Source organism: Alosa pseudoharengus, unplaced genomic scaffold, assembly GCF_046254945.1.
Source record: "Alosa pseudoharengus isolate Yale_2024_CS ecotype anadromous, Long Island Sound unplaced genomic scaffold, YU_APseudo_1.1 YU_APseudo_1.1_scf_13, whole genome shotgun sequence".
Classification (NCBI taxonomy): Eukaryota; Metazoa; Chordata; class Actinopteri; order Clupeiformes; family Clupeidae; genus Alosa; species Alosa pseudoharengus.
The window spans coordinates 8,128,940-8,147,258 of NW_027468598.1; the positions used below are offsets into that span (position 1 = coordinate 8,128,940).

Consider the following 18,319-nt stretch of genomic DNA (forward strand, 5'->3'; position numbering starts at 1 on the left):
TTCCCTACCTGGTGCTGGATGATTTATCTACCCAGCCAGAGTTGCAGAATCAGCAGGCAGAAATAGTCACTTGAAAGTAAAGTAGAAACCTTTACAACAGCTGCAGCCCCGGCTGCCCAACATACACAGCTGAATCTGGACTGAGCCTGGTGCCAATCAGGGCCAAAGCCTTTACGGAGTTCCACATGCTGTCAAGGTAACGGGACAGAAGCAGAGCACGCAGGGTCCAGTAGCAATGTATTGCTGCCACCTAGTGGACTGTACATGCTAGATCGGTCCAGTGGGACCAGCTGTGTTCGGAGTGTTGTTTCATGTCTCTGTGCTTCAAAGAACTTTGTGCATGTAAGAACTGAAACTTTTCAATACAGCCTGGTGTCTAAGGAACGAGGGAGTGAGCTCTGTGCTTCTTGGAACTTCAAACCCTGAACAGCTTACAGAGAATCTGGGAGCCATACAGGTCAGTGTGGTGCACACACATACACATGTGGAGCATGTCCTGTACAGCATTGTTTCTTATATTAATCCTTGCATTATTATTGCATGATCTCCAATTTACAGGTGCTCCCAAAAATGACTTCTCATGTGGTGTCCGACATCGATCATATCCTGGGCAACCGACCTTACAGTAAGAAGGACTACCGCTCCTAGAAGCCCCTGTGAGAGTCTTAGACAGATGACCGTGATAACGCAGCTAGTGTGGGCCATACGGTTTCCGCTGTGCCCCTCCCTGTGCACCCAGCCTCCCCAGGGCTGGGATTCTTATGCCCCCAAACCTGCATGCCTAAGCCGGATAGAATCGGAGTAACCTAGCCTTCATCTCAAACAAGCGTACCCCGAGAAAGCACACCACACCTGAGTAACAACTGAAGAAGCAGTATCCTTCATATCCAGTGCAAGAACAGCACAACTGAGCTTATTAGAGACGGCTGTACCATATTACTATATGCAGTCCCCTGTACGGTTGCTACGCACTAGAGCTTTTTAATGGGGTCAGATTGGGAAAGGTGGAATTGTCAAGCATGTCGCCCTCTTCTGTTGGACCAGGGAACTGCAATCCCACTTCTGTTAAGTCTGAATGGGCGCCTGACTGTAGTGTCTTGTGTGCATCTTTGAAGAGAGCTACACCTCAGCAATCAGCATTTGCTTGTTTAGTAAAGCCACATCATTGACTGCTGACAGGACGCTGGCGTTATGCCAGCTATTACCGGAAATCCCTCAAAGACCCAGTGTTGAGACATGTCTTGTGCTCATTTGAAAAGAGTGCACATTGCAGGGAGGGAGGGCACATTGGAGTCATTTCTCTATGACTTTTCTATGTTTTACTTGGAAGGATGTAAAAGTTTTTACGTTGTAATATAAGCAAAACTGACCTCAGAACTTTTTTTTCTGACGACAGCCACACTATTATAATCAGCTTATAAGTAGGTACATTGCACAACTCCAGAGAGGCACAAGGCATCTTTATAGTTGCTTTCCATGGGGATCCTATATTCATTCATCACATTCCCATGAGAGGTTTGGCCGAAATATTCTGAAACCGAATTCAGATTCAGAAAGATCAGATGGGAAAACTTGACTGGTAATTTTTGCCTTTGTCTGAAAGGCTTCAACAATCAAGAGCTTTGTTTAGCACTAAAGCTAAGCTGAAATAATTTTAAATTGTACATACACATCAGTCTAATCAACCTGTTTCTCTCTGTAACAATCCTTAGGAACAAGAGTCAAATATGTCTGTAAGATTAATATAAACTAATATAAGCATTTCAGTCAAGCAGTTTTCTTTGGTCAAATCTCTTTAGAACAGCTGAATGAATGAATGAATCTGCATTCCATTACATACTGTAATTAAGCATTTAATGGTTTGTACAGAACCCCACCACAACAACAATCTTAGACTTCAGTTCTTTGCTTTTTCAGTCCTCTCCCAATGAGTGCCTTTAACTTTACCCTTCATGTACATAAGGAACCTGAGAGCCTGAGTCTCCACTTCCTCATAGCCATTGGTTTTTAGAAGCTGATAGTGATGTAAACTCTGTTTCTATGGTTCATTAATGTACAAGTGTTATCAAGCCATTATCTACTTGCATCAGGGTATTTTAGCCATCATTATGTTTTTCCTTGTGGTCATGAAGCAGTGACTTATGTAAATATTTACAGATATTTAAAGATGAATCCTGTATCACGCTTGAAATAAAATGGATTATGCCAACACATACGCTGGCAACTTGGGTCTTGTTTTTGTGGCCATCACCAAAAGGCAAACAATAAGCAGATTGTTCCAGGTCCATCATCTTTAATTTGTATAAAAAGAGAATGGCGGAGGTCAGAAAGAACCTCCACAGATGACATCATGAATTTCATGAAAAATTTCATGCACAACAGAAATGATAAATGTCCAGCCCGGCATCACGTCTTTGCTTCCTACCCCAACCCTTTCCCAATCACAGCCCCCCCCCCCTCCCCAACTCCTTTTCTCTTCCTTTTCTTGAGGTTCCAACTCTCCTGCTTGCTTGTTCATTCGCTCACTTGGATCCAGTAGACAGCAGGGCAATGAGACCAGAGGAGGCACTGATGGACAGAATGTAATTACTGCACACCATTAAGGACAAAAACAGAGGGAAGAAATATCTAATAGCTCACAATAACTACTCTTGTTAAAATCTCAAGCATTTTAAAAATAAAAATAGGATGCATATACAAGACAACTTCTACTCATATATATATATATATATATATATATATATATATTTTATTTTTTTTATAATTGCACCATTATCAGCTGTTATACTGTGTGCTACCTCAGCTTCATACTCATAATGAACCATGGCATTTCATTCTAATCTTGGGAGAGGTTTTCCTGTGCAGCCCATTGTAATGACATGTCAGATATTAAAAGCTGAGTAAAGGATACACAGTGGGATTGAAGTTCTTGAGCAGAAAGAAGGAGGCTACGATGACCAGGACCAGGAAGAGGGTGTTGTTGTAGAAGATGGAGAAGGTGGTGGCCTCATAATCTGCAACCTCATTCTTCTTCCACAAGATCCTGAAAGAGGGAATTAAATTATTAGCCCCACTGGCCATCCTCTACCCTATCCAACTAGCTGGACACTGTAACAGTGTCACTATGAAAGTATTTTAACTTGCCTTCCAGAAACAAATTAAAACTACAGTCTGATTCTACACATTCATCTTTCTCATACATTAAATGGGGAAAACAAGACATTTTTATCACTAAAGAGTAAAGACCTTTGGAATATCAACACAGTAGATAGACCATATATGTTATCAGTTGACATTATCTTGCAATCAGAGTCTGACTGACCTCTCATCCTTCTCTTTGCGGGACATCTTCCTGTTGTCAGCCTCAGACAGCTTGCGAGTCACCTCCTTGGACACAGCGTCCTCCCGCTTCTGGGCAACCCTGCAAATATGATAAAACCAATGAGTCTGACATGCCTGTGGAAGTCCTCAAACAGTGTCATAGGAACATTAATAGAGATCACACCACAAAACATACTGCAATTACAAGGACGCATGCTTGTAGAGAGGCGAGTACTAACTTGTGCTTGAGAACAAATTTCACGTTCTTGTAAGCGAAGGCCACCAAGTATGTGCTGACAAGGGTCATAACGCCGTACAGAACAGCAGACTGCACTAGGTCCATGTGCCAAATCCTCCAAAACAACCCTAATGCAAACAAAATAGCAGTAATTACAATGGTTAACTTGATGAAGAGACATTGGATGATGGAAGACAGAAGAAACGTACACTACCTGGATGCTATTAATCAATGACTGCTGCTACTGTCTGAGTAGCAGTAACGGTATTATACTGAGTAGCCATGTCACCCCTAATCTACATCAATGTATTAATTGGTAAATGGTTACATCTGAAGAAAGTCATTTATTGTTAGAAAATTACAAGAGAACTTAGTAATATTTCATTAAGTTATATATCCCCACAGTCAGAAGCTAATGTACTCTCTGACACCAGCTAGCTAGCTAGCTAAATGTAGAAAGTTAGGATGATGGTTGCAGACATTGTTACAAAAAACCGGAAGAGACCATTTCACATTATGTGAGTTAATATATCGTTATGTTCATTTAACTGCACACATTCCACTCATTTTAATCCACAAGTTTAAGTTAGCCTGGAAATTAAGCTGCAACAGCAGCACCACTGGCATGTAAATTGTCCATGCTAACGTCTCAGGATAGCGTCGGCAGTAAGTTACTTACAAATAGGAATTGCGGAGACGATCAGGGCATTGCCGTAGAAAAGAGCTGTCGATTTAGCGGAGAGATTTCTGCTAAAATCTTGAAGCAGAAGATCCTCCTCGGACTGCTGTTTGTTGGTGCCTTTGGGTGCCATGGCTCGGGACTTCACCTAGTAGCCAACTTAGTTTTCGGTGTTGAACAGCAAAAAGACTGACACGTACGTGCCCAGATTGTATGAATCGCTAACGCCGCGTCAGCACAAACACGGAAGTCGTCGGCATTTACCGGAAATCACTCCGCTGACATGACTGCAACGTTCCTAAAAGTATACTGCCATCTAGTGTAGGCTAGTACAGGGGTTCCCAAACTTTTTCACGACAAGGCCCCCCAAATACCACTAGGTACTGCCCAAGGACCGCCTTGATGTGTTATTAAACCCATCGACAATACTACGGCAAATGTAAAAATACATTAAGCTAATCCTAATAATTATTTTAGCCGCAAGGACTTCGCGATGGAGCATACAGTGTGTAAAAACTGCATTTGGGGCTTTCTGCTATATGAGAGCTATCACTCTACTATTATTCCCAGTCATCCCAGTCAGTATTCCCAGTCAAAATGTAATGTTCAGATATGCAACAAATTATTATAATGGCATTGTATAACAACCCTCATAGTAATAGGTATATTTAAACATTTTCAAATGTATTTGTTGCTTTTATTTTTCTTTCCAACTTGCTGAGCCCCCCCTGGCACCCCCTTGCGGCCCCCACTTTGAAAACCACCGCTAGTAGATTTAAACCCGGTGTTACATGGCAACTGGCTCCCATGTTAACTGGCTGCATTGATGACGTTTCATGATTGATGACGAGTCTTTGCCAGATGTGGCCGCTTGCAGATTTGTCACTTTCTGATATAGGCCTACTAAAGACGCACACAAATATGCATGACATGTTTAAAAGTCAAAATTGTATGTAGTACTACATGCACTGGACCATGAATATGCAACCCAAAAAACAAACACCTAATAGCCCTCCAAGATCGTGGTAAAAGGCTTCTCCAAAGAGAAACTTTTTGGATTTATTACCTCAATACAATGTCGCCAGGGGGATTAAATGAGGAATTTGACATTAAGCCTTTCCTCTAATGTACTTTTCATCTCCATGTAACATTGTGTGTGGGATTGCTCTGAGGTGACATACTACTTTACAAATTATGTAATTGTTAGATAATGTAATAATGTAATTTTATTACTTTATGAGCCATGGTGTTGGTTGGTCTTTTTCTATTTTCTTTATTTTTTGTGGGTAAACTGTATATGTAACTGCATCACTAATTGTCTTATGTGGTGACACATGTGTAATGGATAAGGTGATACTTAGGCCTTGACGATTAGTGTGAATGGGCTCAGCTGATGAATGATCAGCTGAGGAGGTATATGCTCTACTTATACACCTGAGCCACTGCTAAATGACATTTGCCTGAGGAAGACCCAGTCGGGTCGAAACGTTGCAACACATTAAATATGGGAGTTTTAGCATAGTGCGGGCATTTCATTCTTTTGAAGCTTACTAAAGAACACATTTAGCCTGACGTTGGGCTAAGTTCTGGCTGGCTTTCCAGGCTAGAACACACTAGGAAAAGGGATAACATTTAAGTCCTAAATTAGCTCTGCGTTAACAATAATCAAATGCATCGGCAAATTTCGGCACATTCAGAGAGAACCTATGAGTAACAGGGGCGAGGAAAAACTCCCTAGAATTGGAGATACATATAGGAAGAAACCTCGAGCAGATCCACAACTCAGGGCCTGACCCATCTGCCTAGGGTCAATTACAGGGCAGTAAGGTCTGTATAGCCTACTACATGATAATTAATAGGTTAGTTATAGTTGTAGAGAATGTTTAAAGCCACCTGAGGTTACAAAGGATGGTTACATATCCAGTATGATAATGCATGAATCCTATTTAAAGGTGCTCTAAGCAATGCTGGGTAACGTCACTTCTGTTGACTTTCAAACAAAACAGAGAGCTAGCTCGCTACTTCCCTCTCGTCTGTGATTTGCTGGAACAGTTTGTTATGTTTTTATGGGCTGGGTTTGCCTAGGTTGTTTTTGTTGCCATTTTTGGAGCCTGGGCTGTCCACAGAGATCACGTTTTTTTACAGTGTATTCAGGACACAGACAGCTAGCGGTTGTTGATGTTTGCAGTAAGTGACATAAAATGTTTTAGCCTAAAAAACGCGTGGCGTCACTTAGAGTACCTTTAATTTCAGAAAGTTCAAATAGTCCAGTGTAGGGAATGAATTGTCCATAGGGATTAGGAGTTGTCATAGGGCAAGTAGTGGGTCGCTAGGATGCGCGGGCCAGGAATCCGGCAAGGGGACATCAACAGGCGATGGTAGGGCAGTCAAAGATGGTACTTAAAGTGCGATGAGGGCCAAACACAGGATGGCTGATGACTGGTAATGGTTTACCTCACAAATGAGGTAAGGGGGAAGAAAGAGAGATATAGAGTGGATTAGTATAAGTCATGATGGTTAGTATTAATAAGTATATCAATGGTACTGTGTTATACTATAGAGAGAAAAGGCAAGAGGGGGAGAGTTGAGAGAGAGAGAGGGAGAACAGGGAGTTGAACAGCAAGACAGAGAGAAGAGGTAGGAGGGAGAGTTGAGAGAGAGAGAAGGAGGTGGAGAGAAGAGGGGTTGTATGGCGTGACACATGAAAAGTCCATGACAGCACTAATAGCACCATAGGCATGGTGAAGGGTAGTCAGCACCAGCGCAGGTATGGTCAGTGACCACCATCGCACGCATGACTGGGGTGCCAGTCACACGAGGACACAGCAGGGTGGTCCATTCCAAAAAAAACCTGAGGTGGTTGAAGTTCCACACTGGAATATCAAAATCATATCAATATTAAGATCTGCAATAGCCTATTTTGCAGTGGAATATAACTATTTAAAATGTGCAACAATGAATAATGAAAGTGATGAGCAAAATTATAGCAGATATAATTTCTATTAAATACATGATGGCTCAGCTTTAAAAAAAAAAAAAAGGTAATGTCAGTTTAAATGTGAGTTTCCCTATGAGGTCCACATGCCATCCTGCTGTATATGATGCACTGTTGGTGAGAGAAGCACATAGTCTCTCTGCTACCTTGCACGGCAAATCTGTGCCATGAGAAGTCATCCCTTGACATTGCATGTGTTCCCTGCAGGGAAAAAGGCCAGAGGACTTCAAGCCTTCCAGGCAGCTGTTTGCCACTGTATGCCATATGAGAAATAAAAATACTGCTGAGATGAGAGAGCGTGATGAAGCCTCCAAATGGTTAGGGCTTAAGCATTAAATATGCACTCCGGCAAAGGAAATGTGGTCAGACTGCCAAGGCCTGTGAAAACAATATAAAGTTGTATCTCTCTCTCTCTCTCTCTCTCTCTCTCTCTCTGTTCTGTTTTATTCAGTTCTGTTACATCAGAACAATAGTGGTTTGAGGCAGACACAAGCCACAGAAAACATAATTTGGAATGAGTTATCCTCCAAGTGATCTGTGGATACACATTTTTATCAGAGTTCAGATTTAACCACACACTATAGTGCATGACCTACTGAACTGCATATTTAGTTGAGATGAACAGTCAAGCCTCTCCTCTCCTTCTTCTCTCAGTCTGTCTGCTTTCTTTGGTGGATGTCCTTAAAAGCAGCCTTTATTCCTCTGCACTCAGCTTTTTTGTCTTATTTTTCTGATGATCCTCTGCATGAGGGGGAACATGATGCCTGATAAATGATTAAACAGAAGGGAGCAGACACGCAGACCTTTGCATGCATGGAGGAAAGGCTAAGGAGGGGTAACGACTGACTTACTTCCTCGAATCGCTCACTGTCTGCAGCACCATCCTGATGACAGAAAAAAAGCCCCTTCACAGCGAGACCTCGAGGAGGGTAAAGGGCAATGACCGGTAAGTCAAGCCACCTGTCCCCTGGTGATGGGATGTTCATGTATTAAAACTGATGGCTTTTTACCAAAATCAGCCAAGGCTGTATGTTGTATGGATGTTCATGATTAATTACAGTAAATGTGTTTGCAATGACTCACAGTACACCAACTGCATAATGCATGTTGCTTTGATTAGATATTGTAAAATAAAACTGTATAGTATAATGACCAGGTTAAGGAAAGGAAAGGAAAGCAAAAACTAAAAAAACCAGATATCACATTACAGAGGAGGAGAGTGAGAGAATAACCTGACTAGATCAAGCAGCTCCCTTGGGTTTTTTGGGAGGGGGAGGGAGGCTGTGGGCTGACGTAGGAGAGGACATGGAACAGGGAGGCGCAGCACAAACAGATGCTGTCTCTGCTTGATGTCTGCGGTCACCACGGCCTCCTGGGTCCCACTTTCCTGTCGCCCTGTAACCTGCCTTCTCCATCATCGTCCTTTCCAGGGTGGTGGACGCACTGAGTTCAGAGAACCTGAGTGATCACCCACCCACACTGGTGACATTGGTCATGTCATCTCTCACTTTTAGAGTGTGAAAGCCACAAAGAGCAAAGCATGCAGCCTTATCGTCATCTGATTGCATGGGTGTGCTTGCGTGCCTGTGCATGGGAGATGTTTTATTGCTCTTTTCAGATCCATCAGGGCAGGTCTAATTTGGCTGCAGTTTGATGATAAATAGTCCTTTTCCTCCTTGTTTGCATGCATGTGGAAATGTGTCTTTCTCTCTATCCTTCTCTCTCTGTGTGAGTATGTGAGCATTTGTATACATAGTGAAATGAATGAATGACAACATAATGTTTATTTGTTGTTGAGCATGCATGTGAATAGGTGTGTGTGTGTGGGCGTACAAGCGCAAAAGAGACACTTGAATATTCTAATTGATTGACATTTCTGTTCTCTTTCAGTTCATGGGTGCAACCTACTTTGATCAGCAGCTGTGTAGGAATCATGCACTTTGTGGGGAGGCAGCTCAGGGTGAACTATCAAGCTTCCCCATGACAGGGAAAGCATGCAGCACTCTTTGTGCATTTTGATATAATACAGACTTTATGCACCCCATTGTGCTTCATAGGCTTGTGAGAGAAAATGAGAATCAATCATTCACACAACATGTTCATACAAAATATAAAAAATGTGGAATAAACTGGCACTCAGTGACTTAGAGATCCAGCACGGTACAAGGAAGAGACAGAACAAACTGTCCAGACAGTGAGCACACTGGATTCTCACACTATGCCTTTGCTCGGCATCATTCTGTTTTTTTAAAAGGCTATACACACATGAGTCCTTTGATTGCATGTTTTCTGTTCCCCCATCCCTACATTGCTATGTTGAGGCTAGTACACCAATATTCCCCAAAATGCATCGCAGATGCTCTTTTTTTTCTCTGAGGATACACTATGTCCTGTCAGAAACAAGAGCCTTGCTTGACCGCACATTCTTGGCCTATGGGGAGACACATGACCTGTCAAGTCAACATGAAAAACAAAACACAAAGTTATAAAAACACACCTAAGATTGTGACATTTAGGCAAAGGAGAAAGGGTTATTTCTGCCTGCTCTGTAAAAGGTCACTGTGTTTTTTGGAGTGTGTGAAGAACACTGGAGATGGAAAAACAAACTTGGTGTGATCACTCAGAAAGCAAAAACAGCACAGCAGGAAATCCCACAGAAAAAGGCCGAAGCAAGGGGGAGACATAGCAGACCTTTTCAAGCCAGATTTGCTTGAACTCATCTTTCATGCTGCCGAGGGGGCAGGATAACTCTGTGTGTGTGTGTGCGTGTGTGTGTGTGTGTGCGGTGGGGGTGGGAGTGGGTAAAGAGAGCACTAGGTAGAGAGAGACCAGACGAGAAGGTTTTGATGATGGCCTAACATGTAGCCCTTCCAAAAATAAAGCTACGCACGAAACGCCAGAGTTTTCTGCTGAGAACACTCTCACATGAGGAATAAGTGTGCAATTTGTGAGTGTGAGTGGGCCCTCATTCACCTCCCACAGCGTACCACACAAGATGTGGGACCTACCACACACACACACACAAATAGTCACGCACACACAATATCCTCAGGAAAATCACATGACTACACGTCTGTGTGGAAAAACAGCTGGCAGGATAAGACAGTGTAAATATGCAGTAATAGAGCTGAACCCTACTCTTACTTGAGATTATTACTAGGAGCCCTGCTCTATGGTACTGAGGAAGAGCATGAAGCGGACTTGACAAGTTGATAGCACATGCATGAATAAGACTGAATCCAAGTTTGACACTGTGAACTTTGTTGTATAGGTCTTTACGTGAGCCTCTTTGATTCTGTAGATGAGCCATGGAAACACCCTGAGTAAGTGATGAGTGACACAGCAAGAGTGGGTGTCAAGGGAGGCCATTGCCGGAACAGTATGTGCAAGAGTGAGAGAGGTGGGAGGCCATCAGAAAAGCCCTCTTGGAAATAGCTCACTCTGTTTCAGCCTTCAGACTGCAAGACCAAGACCAAGTTAAATGGAAAAGAGACAAAACAAAAGGTTCCTTCTGTTCTTTTTCATCTTTTTCATCTTCCTCTTCCTATCTGTTGTGATGATGCTTAAATTGCATATGTGTTTTTAAAAAAATCAGTATTGTGGGACAAAAATATTTTAGCTTTCCTTCCTACTTACCTACACTCGTTCTTTGATGTTTCCAAATAGATCCCACTATATCTGGATCATGGGGATCAAGACACCATATCCTCATACATCAATGCATCATGACTGATGTGGCATTAACATATTGTTTAATTATCAAAGTGATATCAGGTCTTTTTTCCTAGATGTTATGAGTGTGGCTTTGGTGGCCCCAATTCCGTGCTTCCCACAGCTGTGATACATATCTGGGGAAGGGCCATCTGGGATGTCTGGAATATCAAATGGAGCATTTGGAAAGCATATGGGGCTTGATGGGAATTCCACTTCAATATAGGCATGTGTCAGACACGCATACAGTCTAAAGGAGGAACAGAGCTAGGAAAGAGAAGGCTTGGCGCTGTCACAGTGAATTTGTTCCGGCCAGGGAAAAAGTTCCGGATGACGCAACAATACCGTTCTAATCAGCTGTCTGATATGGTGTGCGCTCGTGAATATAAAGCAGGGGGAACAGTTCCGGAAGACGTAACAATAGCCTACTTGTAAGACGTAACAATAACCTACCTTATTTTTTACAGTCTATGATTAAGACATTTGAATGAGAAAACATACTGAAGTAGCCTAGACATTGAATTACAGTCGGATGGACAACAAATGCAGTGATGGCCTATGCGTTTTCTATAGTAGGCTACATTAACGCAAACATAGGCCTATAGTAGGCTATTATACAATGTGACCGTCAAGTAAAAAAACTAACGTTTAAATAGCCTACCTTTACCTTGTACCTGTGAAGGTCAGTAGCTCTGGATATGTCCAGCTCTGAAGCTGTATGCAACAGTCTGGCATAGGCTAAGTAGCCAAACCAACATTGAAGACGTGTTCCTTTTCGGTGTTATTTTGGTTATGTTGATTGCAACAGCCTAGCATTATACCTGGCAAAAGAAAAACATGCTTTTTTCTTTTTGAGGATAACGAAATAAAAAAAAGAACAATTGAGTCCTAAGAAAAGTGAGAAGCCTCATAGCAAATTCTAACAGCCAAATCCGCCTACGTAATCTTGTTAATTTGGAAATTCGCTAACATACATATTTAATCTTTTTAAAAAATAGGCGATGTGAACTGCTAGTGCTTTAACAAATACTATTTGGTGTGGCTATAACAGGGCTACAAGATACAAGAGTTAATATAGCCCACATCCAATAATTCATGCAACATAAACTAAAAAAATATTAGATGTTAGGTTTCAGAGAAGTGAAACGTCCAACAGTATTCTTTTCATTTTACATTTATTAATCTAACAGACACTTTTATCCAAGGTGATTTACAGCAACAGAATAACATTTAAGCTAGTGTCTAAATGTTAAATAAATGAGACCATAGTAAGGCATTACCACTGCATTTGTTAATACTAGTATTAGAAGATAGGAATGCCTACAGTTTAAGTACTAGTCAAAGTGTGGTAAGTGGTGGAAGAGGAGGTAGAGGGAAGAAAGGGAAGTGTAGAGGAAGGTGGTGGAGGATAGAGAGGAAAGAGCATGGTAAATGTGTAATGTGTGAGGTTGTCAGAGCTGTACAGCTGCACTGGGTTGTCTGGACCTCTTCAGGGATTCCTCTCCATATATGTTCCAGAAGACTAGAAAGCCAGCTTCTGGCGTTTGTGTGTGCGTGTGCAAATTAAAAGTTGTGTGAAAGTTAAGTGACTCAATACACCAGTGTTGGGAGTAAAGCATTAAAAAAGTAATGTAATTACAGTAATGCATTGCTTTTTGCTGTAATGCAGTAATGTAAGGCATTACCAATACAATTTTAGTAATATTTTACTCAGTACAATTCTCAGTAACTGAAGTTACTTTGCTTTTTAATCCAAAATTGAGAAATGCTCAATTGGCACCAGAGAAGATTATCCAAGAATTAAAAAAGTAATCTATGCTGGTCCTGGAATTTAATTGCCTTGTTTAAATGACTGTAGAAAGGGAATTTGAGTTATCTCTGCCATTCATGCAACAGATCTAACATGGTTAGGCTATACTTCTCATTTCAAGCAGTGAGAATAACTAAAATGTTGCTTTACGAAGATCGTAGCCATTATTCTCAAACTATTTGCATTAAGTCTACACCACTGTAAGTGGAAGGAAAGGCAACCAGCAATGATGAGGACCATTTAAAGTCAACATACAATTTCAACAAGTTGTGAGTGACCTTTGGCCTTTAGGGCCTACATTGTCCCATGAGCCATAACTGCAACCATTATATTGTTCTTTTGTTAGCCTTAAGCCTAGCTCAGTCATTATGCCATACCACATCACCTCCTGCCATGTAATGGGCTGCATTGAATAGATCTCAATTGATCTATTGAGAACACCAAATCCATATTTCCTGTTATTTTGGTGAAAGTAATGTAAACGTAGTGTAATGCCTCACAATTGAAAGACAATAATAGTGTAATGTAACAAATTACTTTGAGATGACAGTAACAAGTAATAAATAATGCATTACGCTTTTGAAGTAACTTGCCCAAGACTGCAATAGACTACAAATTATGTCACACTTGGTGTGAGGTCCTTAACTACCAGCATTAAAGTTCTCCACTGCTAGGAAAAGGCAGACCACTGATTTACAGTTTAACAAGTTTAATAAAGTACACAACCACTATAATAAATAAGCAGTAAAAAACAGTAGTGTAAATTATATAGCAATAGTATAAAATCACAGGATCTGTCATTCAGCTCAAAATAGACAATGTGCACTTAATCAACATTCAGTCATAGTTCATTAGCCAATCCGTAGATGAGAATCTCAAAACAGTGTGGAATGTGACGAGGAGAGTTATAAATACAGTCCACAATGATAGAGTCCGGGTCCAACAGTGCAAGTGCACCTAGTTACAGCACCAGAGACAGTGGATGAGGTGGATTAAGTGAAGTCATCGTACTCTCTCGCTGACGCCTGGTGGCCTTCTACACCACTCTGCGGGCTCGTTTAAATGGCTTCACCACTGTTAAAAGACAAAAAAAAGCCCTCAGTTACGAACACAGAGTTTCAGATCGCACTCACACACATGCATACAGACAGGACAACTTTCCTTCACTTAGCTCAGATAGGCGTTGAATCAAGTTCCGTGTCTGGCTGGCCTGTCCTTCCGGTTCCACCTGTGTCTCTCACGTCGGTGTGCGCTCTGTCCACCCCAGTCCACACAGATTCTTCTCTATCTGCTTTCTCCCGGTTTCTGCCGCTACTCTCTCCCCTGCGTCCATGCCCTCTCAGTCCATTTCACCTTCTCCCCCTACCTCCACTGAACCTGTATTTTTATCACACAGAACAAACGCAAGCCCCACACATCTCGCACACCGCCAATTCTGGGCGAAGAGGGGTGTGTCTCGTGTAGCCATAATTGTAGATATAGAAATGTCCACAGCAAATCCATGACACACAGTGCTCAAACACACAATGCTCAATCACACTGTACAAAATGTAATGAATTAAAGTATAAACCACACAAGTGCATTAATGAAAGCACACCATACATAAAGTACACAAATTAATTAACTACACTTGACAAGGCCTGGTTTAGTGAAAAGCCCCCTCACCAGCGTCAAGGTACAGGCCTTAGAGAGGGTTTATTTTTTATTTTTATTTTTTTAACTGATTAAATAATTAACAATAATTAACTGATTAAATAATTAACGTATTAGATAAATAACTGATAAAATAAAGAACTGATTGATTGATTGATTAATTAAACTGATTGTAACTGAATGTCTGGATACAATCTGCAAGTGACCAACTTAGAGAAAAGATTAACACAACAGGAACACGACAGCAGTACATCTAGGACAAATAACAATTAAGAATATGGAACACAGCTTAAATATGGTATATTTATGCTCATAACATTCTGCCAATACATACAAATGTTATTTAAATGTTCTGCATTAAACCTGCGAGAAAAAAAAAGCTCAAAGAAAAGATTAACACAACACAACAACAGTACATCTAGGGCAGACATACTCTGCAAAATCTAAAACATGGCTCAGACAAAACTGGTGGAAAAGTTGCCTGCACCTCCTGCAGACAACAACAGGATCCTTACCTGATCGGATTGCTCGGCGGCAGAGGCAATGGATGTCCACCTCCATGGCGTGGCCTGAGGTCATCGGGGGGCTCTCCACAGAACCCGGGAATGGCGTCAGGAAGCCCTTCTGAAAACATGCAAAAAGATGGTCTCGCATGAATCTCTGATCATAAGTGGTAATGCATGGATCCTCACCTCTGCAGATGGTGAGACTGTTTGCAATAGCAAACAGCCCACAGTCGGTGCCACCTTCCTGCTGCTGGACAACTGGCCACTGCATTGTCACGCTCTTCCCAGGAAAACAGAGCAAACCTGTCACCTGAACCTCGAACTCCTGCGTATGGGCTCTGTTTAGGGAATCAAAAATATTCACAGCACCCACCTTACACCCAATGTCACTTACCGTAACCCAGTGGTTAGCACAAACATTTAAAATCTGCACAAACCCCTGGGTTTTTGACGGCACAGTAGATAGTAGAGCCACGGAGGTGGTGGCATGGAGGCCTCCGATATTGGGGTACTGCAACTTAAGGAGAGCCTGGGCATGATCAATTGCTCGATCGTCAAGCCAGCTATGTGGACTGTGTAGCATGGCCCTGAAGTCCTCCACCCTTCTGCTTAGCGCTGCTGGCAAAGTCCGCCCTGACTGGACACCAGTGATGACAATGCCATTATGTGCAAACACAATCTCCTTCAGCTTGTCCTCCCAACTTTCTTGATACCCCTTTAGGGTTTTCCCAATCGCTTTTTTTAGGGTCTGGTTTGTGCGTTCATCCAAACCTACAAGAAATAAATTACATTTAGAGTAACAATCATAGTAGTCAATTACAATAACAACACTACCAACAATTATGCATACCATTTGTCTGTGGGTGGTATGCTGATGACATTCGGTGTTTCACCCCACATTTTTCAAACATCTTCTGATTAACCTTAGGCAGAAATACATACATACACACACATTAAATTACATTATTTAAAAAAAAACTGTTGCTCTGTAGCACTTTGAGATTGCTAATTCTAAAACTGATAGTTCCGGTCCTTGATTGTGATTGGCTGAATCACGTTCAATGCCGTTGTAAAATGCAGCATAAACATACATCCGTGTGGAGTACAATGGAGGGAGCAGGAAGAGTAAGAAGAGTGAGAATTAGAGCAGGCCTAGGAAGAGGATGTGTTTTGCTGATTTGGTGAAAGGTTTTCCTATTCGAGTTTTGCCGAAATAGCCAATAGCTACCAAAAATGTGCTTAAGCAATCAGAAAAAACTGTAAGCAATTATAACACCAGTTAACTGTAACGACTACAGTGAAACGTTACCCTGTTCCAAAATTCACGACCTCGGTCCGTTAAGATGACCTCAGGAGAGCCATGCGTGAGGAAGATGTCCATCATTGCCTACAACATAATGTTATAAAGGATTAGATCATTGGTAGTAATTAACATGTGCTTAATCACATTTCATAGTGACATTTGACCCAGTGCAGTCTGGCTATCGTGACTGAAGGAGGCAGACGAGAAAGCACTGCTTTGAATGAAACATTTAGCCTAGGCCTACGTTTAAAAAGAACACCCAGACCAATACTGTTGACAGGAGCATCAATGTACTATTTCTGCAGTAAGAAATTTCTGTTGCCTACCATAGGAGTTTGTCAAGTCTGAAGTAGCACCTCAGTGCAAAACACTGTTTTGCAGAGCCTACCCTATGACCGAATAATTAACTAACCGGCAAACTCCGTTAATAAATTGTCTAGATTTGTTGCACACTTGGAACAAAATGTCTTCAAAAGTATGTGGAAGGTGGTTACATTTATTTCCATTCCAATAACTTCACACATTACATTTCTGTGTGCACCGGTAGGATATGCTAGCCTAGAAATCTAGACGCACCCTAGCGGCGGCAAGTTAATTTGCTCAGCCTGTACGTCTAGTATCAAACCATAGGGATTTCTATTGGCTGACGCCGTGGACATCATCCAATCACAGCGCTCTATTTTGTTAGAGAGTCTTAAGGCGGGCTTAACAGGATAACGACGGTGAACAACAAGGAAGGTGGCTATGGCGAACGAAGAGCGGTTGTTTAAATCGGCATTGGCGTCAACTTTGGAGGAGTTGGACTTGTGCTTTTCTTTGAAAGTTGAGCAACACAATGCACTTAAAGGTGCCATGTGTAAGAATTGAGGTAAAAATATCCAAAAAATGAGCTACACGCATCAAAAGAATGAGAAGAAATAAGGGCGATGATGTCATAAAAAAAATGACAAGGTATAGTGCTGCAGAGATATCAACCTGAATTAGCATGCTAAATTACTAGCCACAGCCCGACAGGTGTCATAATACCAGTTTCGGCCATGGGAGGCGGTATGCGGGCAACATAACCGCCAGCCAAACTGCAATACACGTTTCTCGGTTGTTACTCTAGGGTAGACCAACTCACTTTCTGGAAGTATACTGCCCCCATCTTTATGGAATGTGGAGTATGAATTGATTTTTTGGCGGACATTACACATGGCACCTTTAAGTCATTCCTTTTGAAGAAGGATGTATTTGCCGTTTTGCAGACCGGATACGGATATGGTCGTAGCGCTGGCCTATTGCATGCCTAGGCAGTTTGAAAGACAATTCACTGCCCGCCCCTTGGATTAAGCGAGGTGAATGGTTCGATTCCAGACTATACATTTCAATGATATAGGATGGCCCGTCAGGCTAAGGATATGCTCCTTTAATATCTTTGTTCCTACTATTTAGTTTATTTTCTTGAACTGCTATTTCTTATCCTGGACTGCCACCTACTGGATAGAAAAGGCAACAACCTAGTAATTATGTGAATCAAAATCTACATGTTTGAATGGCCAAAAAAAGGATAAAACATAGGTGTTATTCCACACATTACTTTGGGTAGCCTACTCTGCACATGTCATTGACAGTGAGTGGTAACTTCAGTCATTTTCATTTATCATGCTAAAAATCTGACCCAGGCACTATGCTGACCCAAAGGGAAAATTATAATAAAACAGAGACACGTTGAACTCTATATGTTCTATAAGCTCTATAAGTCTATAATATTGGTTTGGCTGTTCATTGATTCACTCATCTGCCAAAGTTGTTTTTAAGATATGTTCATAGCAAAACTGGATGCATGCGATTAATCTAGGTTAATTAATCACAGAGAATGTAATTCATTAGATTCAATTACATTTTTAATCGATTGACAGCCCTAGTTTATATACATACCTCAGATGTCAGCACTGCATTTTTCGCCTTAATGGGTCTAGTCTCCACCCATTTGGTAAAAAAATCAGTGGCTGTTAGTAGGTATCGGTTACCTGCTTTCCGCGACTTCTTCAATGGACCGATGAGGTCAACACCTTCATATAAATGTTGGATATCATAGAAGAAAAGAAGGGGTAAGAGTT

At 41.6% G+C, this 18,319-nt stretch overlaps 2 protein-coding genes and 1 long non-coding RNA gene across 5 annotated transcripts in view; 2 read left to right on the plus strand and 1 right to left on the minus strand.

Moving 5' to 3' along the window:
* kcnab1a (potassium voltage-gated channel subfamily A regulatory beta subunit 1a) overlaps nucleotides 1–2,215 on the plus strand; it is a 75,711-nt gene extending 73,496 nt beyond the window's left edge. For all 3 annotated transcript variants that reach the window (XM_076281977.1, XM_076281975.1, XM_076281976.1), the window contains 2 exons: nucleotides 369–457; nucleotides 559–2,215. In XM_076281977.1, the coding sequence (XP_076138092.1) occupies nucleotides 369–457; nucleotides 559–648 (179 nt within the window). In that variant the 3' untranslated portion in view covers nucleotides 649–2,215. The remainder of the gene's footprint in view (nucleotides 1–368; nucleotides 458–558) is intronic.
* A 58-nt stretch (nucleotides 2,216–2,273) lies between these two features.
* On the minus strand, nucleotides 2,274–4,464 carry ssr3 (signal sequence receptor, gamma). The gene is made up of 5 exons (XM_076281978.1): nucleotides 4,239–4,464; nucleotides 3,561–3,687; nucleotides 3,323–3,421; nucleotides 2,912–3,043; nucleotides 2,274–2,589 (listed from the first exon to the last, which is right to left on the minus strand). The coding sequence occupies exons 1-5, from the start codon at nucleotides 4,369–4,371 to the stop codon at nucleotides 2,523–2,525; spliced, it is 558 nt and encodes a 185-aa protein (XP_076138093.1). The 5' UTR covers nucleotides 4,372–4,464; the 3' UTR covers nucleotides 2,274–2,522.
* Nucleotides 4,465–7,072: 2,608 nt separating this feature from the next.
* Nucleotides 7,073–11,226, plus strand: LOC143121095 (uncharacterized). The gene is made up of 3 exons (XR_012986402.1): nucleotides 7,073–8,179; nucleotides 9,124–10,737; nucleotides 10,900–11,226. It is a non-coding gene; the product is annotated as an uncharacterized LOC143121095 (long non-coding RNA).
* Nucleotides 11,227–18,319: the final 7,093 nt, after the last annotated feature.